Raw genomic sequence first — 14426 nt, forward strand, 5'->3', positions numbered from 1 at the left:
CCCCGCTTTCTTTTAACCAACCCGGACTCCGCCCCTCAGCGGAACCCTGTGAGCCCACTGGAGCTCGGTTGCTCTGACGCCCGAAGGCCATAGCTCCGCCCACACGCCTTTATGCGCAGGCTCTTCCGACTGGCACGGCCCTGGTAGTCAGCCGGAGTGGGTTCTGTCATGGAGGGCGCTGCAGTCTCAGGGCAGACGGAGGGGCTCCCCGAAAGGCAAGGAATGCAGTCAGCTGCAGGACCAGGAGGTATGCGGGCCAGGAGTCAGCAGGGGGAAAGAAGCTCTCGCTAGGCAGCTAGTCTCCGGGGCTCTGTGGGAGGCTGAGGGCGGGAGCTCACGCCTGTGTTCCGGGGTATGTGTCGCAGGAGCCCTGGTGGAACGCTCCCCATCCCCCGGCGGTTTGGCCCTGGTGAGCCCCTACCACACCCACCGGGCCGGGGACCCTTTAGACCTCGTGGTGCTCGCAGAGCAGGTGCAGAAGGTGAGGAGGCGCGGCTGGGGAAGTGAATAACTAACTACCTCTTCGTTCGCGTTTTGTCCCGAGTCTTTCGGCTCCGGCCTCACAACCTATACTAAGTGTAGGGGGGGAGCAATTTATGTTATTGTCTAGCGAGTCGGTGGCTGACTAGAATTCTGATCTTCTGAGGCTAATATCTCCATCAACTGCCACTTGAATGCCCATAAAATACCTTCGTTGTAAGGTTTGCGAGTACTTTGAATATTCATTATTTCATTAGCACTTTAGAACTGCACGTGAGGGAGGCGATCCCGTTTAATACATGAAGAAAAGTTTCTGAGAAAGTTACTTTAACCCAAATTCTTCAGGGATGCACTTATTTTAAGCTGCTTCCCATAGGATCCTTATTTGTTTCCTGGGAGCTTGAGAACTTAACGTCGTCTAGGAGGGGGAAGGACTCTTAAGTGTTTTCCTGTGCCCTCATTCTTTAGACTCAGTATTCTCAAGCCTGGTGCTTAGACATTGATTCCCAGAATAAGTAAAATAAGGAGGAAATGGGAAATAACGGAAAAGACACTGGAAGTTTGGACACATGAGTATTAATTTCACTTTTGATATGAACTTCCAGTGTGACTTCAGACAGATTTCTTCTCTCCAGACCACAGCTTTTTTATCTGTGAAATGAGGGGTTCGAAGTAGGGAGCTCCAAGATGTAAAGTTCTGACGTTCAGTGAAAAACCATATTCTTTACCAAGGGTTCCAGTTGTAGAACCTTCTTCAGTATGCACAGGTGCTGCTTTAAAGCTTAGGATATCTCTTGGGCTGCTCCTGTGGCTCAGTGAGTAGGGTGCTGGCCCCATATACAGAGGGTGGCAGGTTCAAACCCGGCCAGGCCAAATTGCAACAAAAAAATAGCCAGGCGATGTCGTGAGCACCTGTAGTCCCAGCTCCTCCAGAGGATGAGGCAAGAGAATCACCTAAGCCCAAGAGCTGGAGGTTGCTGTGAGTTGTGACGCTAGAGCACTCCACCGAGGGCGACAAGGTGAAACTCGGTCTCTAAAAAAAATAAAATAAATAAAGCTTAGGATATCCTGTATCCTTGTATACACTGTTAGATTTGGCATCGATTATGTTCAGAGGTTTTTGTTTTGCTCAAAAATATTTAATAATGTGCTCCAATTCCCTCATATATATGTACCTGTCTTTTTTTAATTAAGAAAAATTTGAGTATTTGGGAACTCTCCTTTAAGTCAAAACTTTTTTTTGAAACAGAGTCTCACTTTGTTGCCCTCGGTAGAGTGCTGTAGCGTCACAGCTCACAGCATCCTCCAGCTCTTGGGCTTAAGCGATTCTCTTGGTTTAGCCTCCTGAGTAGCTGGGACTACAGGTGCCTGCCACAACGCCTGGCTATTTTTTGGTTGCAGTTTGGCCAGGGCCGGGTTCGAACCCACTACCCTCCGTATTTGGAGCCGGCCCTCTACTCACTGAGCCACAGGCACTGCCCTAAGTCAAATCTTATACCTTCTCCTTTTAGATAGCTGGGGAGGAAAATACAGCTGTTTTAGATTAGGAGACTATGGTGTGTCTATTTAATCTTTTATTGAGAGGGAGGCTACCGGGATCAAAATCCTAAGCAAATTACATATTCATGTGTTATTGAGTGATCTTGGTATGTATTAGAATGTCCTGAACAAAGAAAGAAGGAACACAGTTTTTGTCTTCTGTCCTATAATCAGGTAAAATATGGAGGATACATTATTTTGTTGCCTCTATTTCTCCAAGAAGCTAAAGGAAAAAACACTCAGAGACAGATTAAATTAATGTGCCTTTTATGTACTGAAATGTACTTTTTGGCAGGACAGGCCTCTGACATTCCACTTAGGTATTAGTATGTAATATAGTGTTAATAGTACGTGTTATTAGTATGTAATGTAATATGAATAGTATGTGTTCAATAGTATGTGTTATTTGTATGTAATGTAGTGTTAATATTATGTGTTCAAAAAGCTCAGTAGGCCAGGTATTAAGGCATGAGTTTGGAAATCAGACTGACAGATCCTTCATTTGCCAGATTTGCTTTATATGTCTATTAGACTGTATTAAGTTGTAATCTTGACAAAGGTAGAGACTTCTTTGTCTTGTTTGCCAAAGCATCCAGTGTGTAGAACGGTGTCTGATACACAGCAGTTGCTTACTCTGTATTTGTGGAAGAGATAATTAACTCAGATTACTTGTACGGTTTCTGTTCACTTACAACAGAAGTGAAGTGACTTATTTACCTGATTTTTGCCTTGAGATTGTCAACTAAGCAACGAATTCCCTTAATATTTCTTAGTTCAAGTTTGAGTTTAATCTCCTAATTGCTTTTTCTTAATTGTGTACTCCTGGAAGTTAATCAGCTTTTCTTAAACATAAGCTGTAAGTTTTTGACAGATTTCTAATGCCCAACTGGTCATCCTTCCCAGCACATGAAGTGGTCACAACTAGTCTCTTTTGGCCTTGAGAATTATTTGATCTTTTTAAAGCATTTTCCTTCACCTTTAGTTGCACTTCCTGACACATGACAGGCAGTCTTCTGTGTACATTATAACTTTGTTCCCAGTCTTCTGTGTACATTATAACTTTGTTCCCTGTCTACTTCATAGTATAGTCTTTTTTTTTTTTTTTTTTTTTTGAGACAGAGTCTCACTTTGTCACCCTTGGTAGAGTGCTTTGGCGTCATAGCTCACAGCAACCTCCAACTCTTGGGTTTACGCAATTCTCTTGCCTCAGCCTCCCAAGTAGGTGGGATTACAGGTGCTTGCTACAACGCCTGGCTATTTTTTTTTTTTTTGTAGAGACAGAGTCTCACCCTATGGCCCTCGGTAGAGTGCCGTGGCCTCACACAGCTCACAGCAACCTCCAACTCCTGGGCCTAAGCGATTCTCTTGCCTCAGCCTCCCGAGTAGCTGGGACTACAGGCGCCCGCCACAACGCCCGGCTATTTTTTGGTTGCAGTTTGGCCGGGGCCGGGTTTGAACCCGCCACCCTCAGCATATGGGGCCGGCGCCCTACCGACTGAGCCACAGGCGCCGCCCAACGCCTGGCTATTTTTAGAGATGGGGTCTGGGTCTTGCTCCGGCAGGTCATGTGAGCTCAGGGCAATCCACCTGCCTCATCCTGCCAGAGTGCTAGGATTATTGGCATGAGCCACCACACCCGGCCCATAGTCCAGTCTTTATTTTATTTTATTTTATTTTATTTTTATTATTTTTTTATTTTTTGTAGAGACAGAGTCTCACTTTATCACCCTTGGTAAAGTGTCATGGCATCACAGCTCACAGCACTCTCCAGCTCCTGGGCATAGGTGATTCCCTTGCCTCAGCCTCCCCAGTAGCTGGGACTACAGGCGCCCGCCACAATGCCTGGCTATTTTTTGTTGCAGTTTGGCCCCGGGTTTGAACCCACCACCCTCAGTATATGGGGTCGGTGCTCTACTCACTGAGCCACAGGTGCTGCACCATAGTGCAGTCTTTTAAAATGCATTTTAAGTAACAATTGGGAATGCAGATGTAAATTACAATTTAAGTAGTTGTGATGGCCAGATGTGGTGGCTCACGCCTGTAATCCTAGCACTCTGGGAGGCAGAGGTGGGTGGGTTGCTTGAGCTTATGAGTTTGAGACCAGCCTGAGCAAGAATGAGACCCCATCTCCACTAAAAATGAAAAACTGAGACAAGAGGATCACTTGAGTCCAAGAACTGGAGGTTGCTGTGAGCTGTGATGATGCCATGGCACTCTACCCAGGGCAACAGTTTAAGGCTCTGCCTCAAAAAAATTTTAAAAAGTAGTTATGATGTAAATAATTGAATTGAGGTAATGGTCAGTTTAACAGATACTTTTTTGTATAGAAAGGTTTCTACATTAGCCAATGATCAGGGTCATATCACAGGTGTCTTTTGATTTTTGTTGTAAGACCCATCTCTGATTTCAGAAATGTTTAAGCATGAGAAAATATACTTGGATCATAGCCAAAAGGCTGAGAAGCCATAGCATGAGAAAACAAATGGGAGACCTGGGAAATGCATGGGATTAGTCAGGTAAAGAACAAGGGGAGGCTGGATGTGGTGGTTCATGCCTGTATGCTTGCACTCTGTGAAGCCAAGGCAGAAGGATTGTTTGAAGTCAAGAGTTCAAGACCTGCCTGAGCAAAAGTAATTTTCTACAAAAAATAGAAAAATTAGCTGAGCATGGTGGCAGGTGCCTATAGTACATGTACTTGGGAGGCTGAGGCAGGAGGATTGCTTGAGCCCAGGAACTTGAGGTTGCAGTGAGCTTTGATGATGCCACAGCCCTCTAACTGGCATGACAGAATGAGACCCTGTTTAAACAACAACAAAGAGCAAGGAGGAAAATATATTAAATGGAAGAGATGATATATTCAGTATATTGGGTAGCAAGAGAAAGCAGAGCATGTTGGAGAACCAAAGAAGTTCAGTATGAAAAGGTAGAAAGCTGGCTCAAGCGCCTGTAGCTCAAGCGGCTAAGGCGCCAGCCACATACATCAGAGCTGGCGGGTTTGAATCCAGCCTGGGCCTGCCAAACACAACAACAGCTACGACCAAAAAAAAAGCCAGGCATTGTGGTGGGTACCTATAGTCTCAGCTACTTGGGAGGCTGAGGCAAGAGAATCGCTTAAGCCCAGGAGTTGGAGGTTGCTGTGAGCTGTGATGCCACAGCACTCTACCCAAGGCAACAGCTTGAGGCTGTGTCTCAAAAAAAAAAAAAAAAAGGTAGAAAGCTATGGGAAGTACACAGAGGGAGCAATTAATTCTGGGTTCATGTCAGCATGGACTTCTCATAAGTAGTGCTTTCTAGCTGGGCCTCAAGTAAGGGGAAGTTTGCAGGGCAGTGGGGAAAATGAGAAGAATACTTCAGGCAGAAGCAAAGATGTTGACATAAACACATTGGGATCCAAATAAAAACTTTATAGATACCTTTTTTTTTTTTTTTTTTGGTGAGACAGTCTCAACTATATTCACTATGTCACCCTCAGTAGAGTGCTATGGCATCATAGTGCACAGCAACCTCAAACTCTTGGGCGTAAGCGATTGTCCTGTCCCAGCGTCCCAAGTAGCTGGAACTACAGGCGCCCGCCACAACACTCAGCTGTTTTTTTTTTGTTGCAGTTGTAAGTGTTGTTTAGCAGGCCTGGGCTGGGTTCCAACCCACCAGCCTCCATGTATGTGCCTGGCGCTGTAACCACTGTGCTATGGACACCAAGCCAACATTATAGTTATCTTACGGGGAAGATAATCTTTTAACCCAAAGTTCGGTTTTTCTCTCACCTGTAGGCTGATGAATTTATCCGAGCAAATGCTACTAACAAGCTGACAGTCATAGCAGAGCAAATCCAACATTTGCAAGAACAAGCTAGGAAGGTAAGGATGGCTTTTTTAGGCAGGCTTTCATGTTTTTCATCTAGTTCACAAGATTGATTGAAGGTATGGATTGGCTTATAATCATTGTGATTTAGTTGTCTTCACTACCTCCTAGAAATGTAGAGGTATTGAGTAAAATAATGAACCTAAAAGGTTAAGTATAAGTCATTTTTATTTTTTATCAGAAAGTTCAGTGAGGTAAGGATTTTAAGGGGGAAAATGTTTTCATTTACTTATCACAGAATAATAGGAAAGAAACTTAAAAACCACTCAAAGATAATGCTCAACATTTTGAATCATAATTCTTCTAAAGGAATTTTTATAGTATGATATCATGGTCTGATTTTTGTGTCTTCATTATAATTTGGATATTAATAGTGACACATTGCTATGGGGAAATGATACATTGAATCATTTCCACATTTTGATTGGGATGATGATTGGCTATGGGTGCCTTTTTTTTTTTTTAATTGTTGAGGATTCATTGAGGGTACAAGAAACCACGTTACACTGATTGCATTTGTTAGGTAAAGTCCTTCTTACAATCCTGTCTTGCCCCCAAAAGGTGTGGCACACACCAAGGCCCCACCTCCATTCCCCCCTTCCCTCTCTCTGTTCTTCCTTTACCCACCCCTCCCTCCTTCTTTCTCTCTCTCTACTGTCCCCTTCCCCCACCCCCACCATTCCTTAATTATCCTCATATCAAAATTGAGTACATAGGATTCATGCTTCTCCATTCTTGTGAAGCTTTACTAAGAATAATGTGTTCCACTTCCATCCAGGTTAATACAAAGGATGTAAAGTCTCAATTTTTTTTAATGGCTCTTTTCCATGGTGTACATATACCACAGTTTGTTAATCCATTCCTGGATTGGTGGTCATTTAGGCTGTTTCCACATTTTGGCAGTTGTAAATTGAGCTGCAATAAACAGTCTAGTGCAAGTGTCCTTATGATAAAAGGATTTATTTCCTTCTGGGTAGATGGGATTGCAGTAATGGCATTGTAGGATCAAATGGGAGGTCTAGCTTGAGTTCTTTGAGGTTTCTCCATACTTCCTTCCAAAAAGGTTATATTAGTTTGCAGGGATATGGGTGCCTTTTACTTCTGATACCTAATTTGGTACATCTCTGTGGCTAACAGGTATTGGAAGATGCCCGCAGAGATGCTGACTTACACCACGTAGCTTGTAATATGGTAAAAAAACCTGGGAACATCTACTACCTTTATAAACGGGAGAGTGGTCAGCAATATTTTTCCCTTATTTCTCCAAAGGTAAAATATTTATTCTTTGTCCAAAATTCCACTTTAGCCTTTGAGAAACTCTTGGCATGTGTGTGCAAAAATATAGATGCGTGGACTGGTGAATGGCTTCCTAGAAAATTGGGGTGATGTGAGCCCAGACATAACTCTAAAAAATATGCATAGGTTTAAATTATTTTGTTCATTATCTCTGTTAAGGGAGGGATATGATAGGTAGTGTAAATGCTTTCAAAGGATGGTTCTGACAAGAATGAAGTGAAAAGCCAGAAAAGAAAGAAATTATGGCATAAACAGGAAGTGAGCTCAGTTTGTTTACAACCTATGCTAATCAGAGCTGACTCCTTTGCCTCCTCTAGGAGTGGGGAACACGTTGTCCACATGACTTCTGTGGTGCCTATAAGCTACAGCATGACTTATCCTGGACTCCATATGAGGACATTGAGAAGCAAGATGCTAAAATCAGCATGATGGACAAGTTGCTGAGCCAATCAGTGGCCCTGCCTCCATGCACTGAACCCAACTTCCAGGGACTGACCCACTAAGTGAGTGCTGACGTCCAGCTCTCACAAGGACCTGACTGCCACCTCCTCCTTGCCCCATTGTTGCCTTGATGGGAGGTGTCCTGAGAATTGAGGGTGTTTAGGTGAATCACGAACTTCTTAGAAAGAGACCCTGTGTAAACTATGAATGCTGCTGTTATTCCTTTCAGTTGGAATGGTAATGAATCATGTCAGTCTCTTTTGGGGTCTTTGATATGCACCAGATCCCTGCTCTGTCACCTTCACAGTATTGGCCATTGTATTTTCCTCCTTCAGCTCCATTTGTTCTTAAGTGAAAGCATTAAAGAAAGAAGAGTTTCTTCTTCCCATAAAAAGGCTATTGGATCATCTTCTTCCCATAAAAAGGCTGTTGGATCATTTTCTTTTTCTTTTTTTTTTTTTTTTGAGGAAGAGTTTCACTCTGTCACTCTGGGTAGAGAGCCATGGTATCTAGCATCTGGCGTCTGGCATCATAGCTCACAAACTTCAAACTACTGGGTTCAAGTGATCCGAAGTAGTTGGGACTACAGGTGCCCTCCACAACACCTGGCTATTTTTCCCATTTTAGTAGAGATGGGGTCTTGCTGTTGCTCAGGCTGGTCTTGAACTCCTGAGCTCCAGCAATCCACCCATCTCAGCCTCCCAGAGTGGTAGGATTACAGGTGTGAGCCACTACACTTGGCCCTGCTGAATCATTTTCGAAAGAGAACTACTTTCATTCTTTTTTTTTTTTTTTTGTGGTTTTTGGCCAGGGCTGGGTTTGAACTCGCCACCTCCAGCATATGGGACCGGTGCCTACTCCTTGAGCCACAGGCACCTCCCAACTGTCATTCTTTTTATAACTGGAAGTATTTAAGGTTGGGGTTGAAGCATTTTCTTTTTTTTTGAGACAGAGTCTCATTATGTCGCCCTCAGTAGACTGCTGTGGTGGCACAGCTCACAGCAACCTCGAACTCTTGGGCTTAAGCAATTCTCTTGCCTTAGTTTCCCAAGTAGCTGGGACTGCAGGTGCCCACCACAATGCCCGGCTAGAGGCATTTTCACACTTAGTGCAACTCCAGCTTCATATTCATCTGGGAGCAAGAATGTTGGGTAATAGAAGATGATTTAAAAAAAAAAAAAAAATGACTTGGCTGAACCAGAGTGTTGTGATTCTGGAATCTGTGCTGTTGATGGTCTGACTTACCTCTTTTTGTCTTTATTCCTCTCTAGAGAGGAGAGTCTGAGGCAGTAGCAAAGGCCAGATGTAGGGAGTGTCTATCTCAAAACTCAACGGAACTTTAGACCTGGGAGAGATGTTGGAGGCTGCCACTAACCATTATATGAATCCACTCTATAGTCTTCCTGATCCCAAGCTCAGCCATTTGGAGCTGAGCAAGCCCATTTATTTATTTATGTATTTTTATTTATTTATTTTTGTGAGACAGAGTCTCTATGTCACCCTCAGTAGAGTGCCATGGCGTCAAGTTCACAGCAACCTCAAACTCTTGGGCTTAAGCGATTCTCTTGCCTCAGCCTCCCAAGTAGCTGGGACTACAGGCACCCACCACAACACCCCACTATTTTTTGATAGCAGTTGTTTAACAGGCCTGGGCTGGGCTCGAACCTGCCAGCCTTGGTGCATGTGGCTGGTGTCTGTAGCTCAGTGAGTAGGGCACTGGCCCCATACACCAAAGCTGGTAGATTTGAGCCCAGCCTGGGCCTGCTAAACAATTACTACTGCAACCAAAAATTCTTGATCCATTTGTTCTTCCCATACCAGTCAGCAAGTCTTTTCAGCTCTACCTTGAGAACATCCCAAACGTGACTGCTGTTCACCACCTCCACTCCTTGCTCAGGCTGGTCTCGAACTCATAAGCTCAAGCAATCCACTTGCCTCAGCCTCCCAGAGTGCTAGGATTACAGGCATGAGCCATTGCACCCAGCCACAAGCAGTTTTGATTGGTTCTTTACTTCAGGGTTGAAACCCTGCAAGGCTGCAATCAAGTTTTTGGCCAGGGCTGGGTTCTCATCTGAAGGCCTGACTGGAAAGAATCTGCTAGTTTTAGCAGAATTTGAGTTCCTTGAGGGTTATTGGCCTGGGGGGCTCCATACATTAGGTGTTAGCTGGAGATTACCCTCAGTACCTTGCCATGAGCCTGCAATACATGCCTGCTTCATCAAAGCAAATAAGAGTGATAGCAACGTGCAAGTTACAGTTTCAGGTAGTCTAATCATAGAAGTGACATCTTTTCACCTTTGCTGTATTCTCTTGGTTAGAATCAAGTCACTAGGCCAGCCCATACTCACAGAAGGGAGTCAGTCACACAAAGGCACGACTGCCAGAAGGCATGCATAATTGAATCATGGAATGGATCTTAGAATCTGTCTGCCACAGTGGTCAGTTAAGAGGGAGAAAGGGAAATCCTGGATAAAGGAGGCAGTATTACAAAGTGGTTAAGTATGATGGTGTTGAAGTTACAGATCTGAATATGACTCTCAGCTCTACTACAGCCTCCCAGCTAGCATCTCTGCTTCCCTCTCTATCCCCTCTCCAATCCATTCTGGGTGCAGTTACCAGCTTGATCATTTGAAAATGCAAATCTTCCTCATTCTTGACATTTCCTAACTACTGGAGCTGGAGAGCAGTGATTCAAAGAGAAACCTTCTATGCAATAATATGTACTTCCCTCACTGGCCACTGGGTAGCGCCATTGCTCGTTTTTGGTTAAGCTGTTCACCACGCTTAGAGAAGGCTAGGTATAAGGTGGTGGTGTTGGGAGCACCTCAGAATGGGACTAGGGCCCAGTGATTATCCACACTCATCGCTTTTCATTCACCCATCTATCTATCCACCCAATACTTTCATAAGTATTAAGTGCCTTCTAGGTTCTGAAGGTACTGTCTATTCTATTAAGTGCCTTCTAATATCTGAAGGATAATATAGTAGAATAAAACTCCCAGTCTAGTAGGAAAGGAAATAAGCCAACAAGTACAATAAGCAGGACTACAACAAGTACGTATGGAGCTTCACAGAGCCCCCGACATAGGGTTCTTAGCTTGGGGAATCTGGGGAGACTTCTCAGAGGAGCTGGCACCTGCTTTGGTTTTGAAAACAAATGAGCATTAGCTATTTCTTAGAGCTACATAAAATAATGGTCTGACGGAGGATAACATCTTAGATGTGATGAATGACATTTTGAAAGGACAATTTCTATCTTGTTAGCTAATAGAATGTAGGGGCATAAGTGAGAAGCAAGGAAGCTAGAGCTTCCGGTCTGAGTATCTGCATGTGTGGTGAGGATCCACTCAGTAAAATATGGAGGAAGAAGACATGCCCAATATTTTTCAGAATAATTAGTTATCTCTAGTTCAGTAATATACATTGCTGGCCTTGCTGGCTTTGTCCAGGTTTACCAGGTGTGAGTAATAAGCTGGCTGTAGCCCCCTTTCTCTACCCTAGAGGTCTGGAAGGAGGGAAGGATAGCTTGTGTTTTACCTTCTCAAGTTATTATCAGTCAGTCCACAAACATTGAGGGTATTGTTGTTGTAGATACAAAGATGGTAAATACTGTCTAGTGAGCTTTTATTCTGCCATGTGTATCTATGGTCTCACTTAATCTGCACATAACCCATCGTCTGTGAGGCATATGGGATTCCTATTTTACAGCTCAGGAATAGCTCAGCGATCCAGAAGCTGGCCCATGATTATGTGTACAGGAAGTGCTGGAGATCAGATTTAAACACAGTCTATTTGTGATTTGAGTCTAACCATAACCTTAATCCTGTTTGGGTCAATTAAGGTAGTCCTAAAGGATCTCAACATGGAGCTGTAAAGAAGTTAAATGGCAGAAGTGATAGAATAAGATGTGTATTCGAGGTACTGTTGGAGTAGTTCACTTGAGTGTCCAGTGACAGGTGTGCAGAGGATGGATATCAGAACCCGGACAAATTAAGTAACTTACCTAAGTTCACAAAACTCATAAGGAATTAAGCCTATATCTCTGGCACTAAAGCCTGTGGGCAAACCCCCTGTGCCCAAGATAGAGATCATTTCTTCCCTTACAGAGTTGGAGCTTGGAAGGAAGGAGCTAACACATGCCTGGAGAAATTATATTTCTGTAGTCTTAAGCAGCATTTGGTCCAATGGACCACTCCCTACTGAAAGAGTTTTTCTTCATTTTAATTTGGAGTATTAACATCCCCTGCTTGGACGGTGCCTGTGGCTTAGTGAGTAGGGTGCCAGCCCCATTTACCGAGGGTGGTGGGTTGGACCCGGCCCTGGCCAAACTGCAACAAAAAACAATAGCTGGGCATTGTGGTGGGCACCTGTAGTCCCAGCTACTCTGGAGGCTGAGGCAAGAGAATCGCCTAAGCCCAAGAGCTGGAGGTTGCTGTGAGCTGTAACGCAACAGCATTCTACCGAGGGTGACAAAGTGAGACTCTGTCTCTAAAAAAACCCCTGCTCTTCTACTTCACTGATTACAACTTTTCTGCCTTTTTTTTTTTTTTTGAGACAGAGTTTTCTGTTGCCCTGGGTAGAGTGCCGGGGCATCATAGCTCACAGCAATCTGTCTTTTGGACTCCAGAGATTCTCTTGCCTCAGCTTCCCAAGTAACTGGGATGACAGGCTAATTTTTCTATTTTTAGGAGAGAAGAGGTCTTGCTGTTGCTCGGGCTAGACTCAAACTCCTGAGCTCAAGCAATCCCCTGGCCTCAGCATCCCAGAGTGCTAGAATTAAAAGAGGGAGCCACCACTTCTGGTCAACCTTTTCTGTCTTCTGACCCTCCTTTCTGACACCTACACTTGGGGGCCACATCCTTAGTCCTCTTTTTGTTCTCTCTCCTAGGTGATGTAATCCATTCCTAAGACTGAAGTACCACCCATGTGCTGTTGACTCACATGCCTGTCTCCAGCCCTGATCTGTCCCTGAGTCTCAGCACACTTGTTTGTCTAATAGCCTTGCTTGGTATCTCCACTTGACTCATAGTCACTACAAACTTCATGTGTCCAAACCTAAGTTCCAGTTTACCCCCAAACCTGTTTTACCACCAGTTCTATTTCCATCACCACTTGTTCAGTTCTGTTGTAGAGGCTGGAAACATCAGTCATCTTTGATCCATTTGTTCTTCCCATACCAATCAGCAAGTCTTCTCAGCTCTGCCTTGAGAACATCCCAAACATGACTGCTGCTCACCACCTCCACTCCTCCCCAATTAGTCCACGCCACCAACACCTGTAGCCTGGACAAATGCAGCAGCTTCTAACTTGCCTCCTTGCTTCCATTTCACCCTCCTTCAAGCTGTCTCCACACAGGCTATTGGCATAATCTTGTAAAACTACATGTCAGATCATAATACCTCTATTTAAAAACACCCCAAGAATTTCTCATTACACTTAGAATAAAATCCAAAATTCTCAAGAACCTTCATCAAGGTTGGTGATCTTCCATGGTTAGGACTCACCGTGTTTCTGCTGTGCTGATCTTGCTGTTCTCCCATACACCAAGCTTGTTCCCACATCAGAGGCTTTACATTTGCTGTCCCAGCTGTTTGGAAAACTGCCCCCAAGATCTTCACATGGTTTGTGTCATCTCATCATTTAGGTCCCTACTCAAATATCACTTCCCTGATTGCCCCATCAATAGTTCCAACTCTTATACTCACTGTGGCAGCACATGTACTAAAATTAGAATAATACAGAGAAGATGATCATGGCCCCTGCTATAAAAAAAAAGGTAATACCAACTCTTCCCATGTTAAAATAACTTCTGATCCTGCTTTGGCACTTAACCACAATCAGAAATGATTTATTTCCTGCTTCTCTCCCATACTTAAGTGTAAGTTCTGTGACGACAGAGACTGTGCTTGTCTTCTTTACTTCTGTATCTCCAGCACCTAAAATAGTGCCTGGCACACAATAAATTCTCCAATAATGAATAGGTGAATGGATGGACATCTATAGCTTTGCACTTACATCCTGCAAAGGCTCTAAGTCCATGCAGCTAATAGAAATATAGTGTGAGCCACATGTGTAATTTAACATTTTCTAGTAGCTATATTAAAAAAGTAAAAAGGAATGGGCGGCACCTGTGGCTCAAAGGAGTAAGGCACTGGCCCCATATACTGGAGGTGGCAGGTTCAAACCCGGCCCCAGCCAAAAACTGCAAAAAAAAAAAGTAAAAAGAAACAAGTGAAAATAACTTTAATAATATATTTTATCTAACCCAGTATATCTGAATTATTAGCATTTCTCTCTCTCTTTTTTTTTTTTTTTTTTGAGACAGAGTCTCACTTTGTTGCTCTCGGTGGAGTGCTGTAGCATCATAGCTAGCAGCAACCTCAGACCCCTGGGCTCAAGCAATTCTCTTGCCTCAGACTCTGGAGTAGCTGGGATTACAGGTGCCCACCACTATGCCCAGCTATTTTTAGAGATGGAGTCTTGCTCTAGCTCAGGCTGGTCTCAAACTCATGAGCTCAAGTGATCCACCTGCCTTGGCCTCCCGCATTTCAGGCGTGAACCACTGCATCCAGCCCCAAATTATTAGCATTTCAACAAATACTACTAAAAAATTGTTATTTTACATTCTTTTTTTCAAAACTAAGAAATTAAACTCTGGTTTGTGTTTTACAGTTAAAGTACATTTGAATTCAGAGTAGCCATATTTCATCGCTCAACAGCCATTTAAGACTCAAGGCTACCATGTTAGCACAAGTGTAGTTAGCCTAACTTACTGTTTTTGTTATTTACTTCCTGTGAGATCTAGAAGG

General features: G+C 43.8%; 1 protein-coding gene and 1 pseudogene across 1 annotated transcript; both read left to right on the forward strand.

Annotated features, from left to right (window-relative positions):
• The first annotated feature begins 130 nt into the window (after positions 1-130).
• Positions 131-7818, forward strand: C22H1orf50 (chromosome 22 C1orf50 homolog). The gene is made up of 5 exons (XM_053577249.1): positions 131-247; positions 366-481; positions 5790-5876; positions 7018-7149; positions 7494-7818. The coding sequence occupies exons 1-5, from the start codon at positions 169-171 to the stop codon at positions 7677-7679; spliced, it is 600 nt and encodes a 199-aa protein (XP_053433224.1). The 5' UTR covers positions 131-168; the 3' UTR covers positions 7680-7818.
• Positions 7819-13314: 5496 nt separating this feature from the next.
• Positions 13315-13408, forward strand: LOC128575675 (uncharacterized; annotated as a pseudogene).
• Positions 13409-14426: the final 1018 nt, after the last annotated feature.

Source organism: Nycticebus coucang, chromosome 22 (assembly GCF_027406575.1).
Source record: "Nycticebus coucang isolate mNycCou1 chromosome 22, mNycCou1.pri, whole genome shotgun sequence".
Classification (NCBI taxonomy): Eukaryota; Metazoa; Chordata; class Mammalia; order Primates; family Lorisidae; genus Nycticebus; species Nycticebus coucang.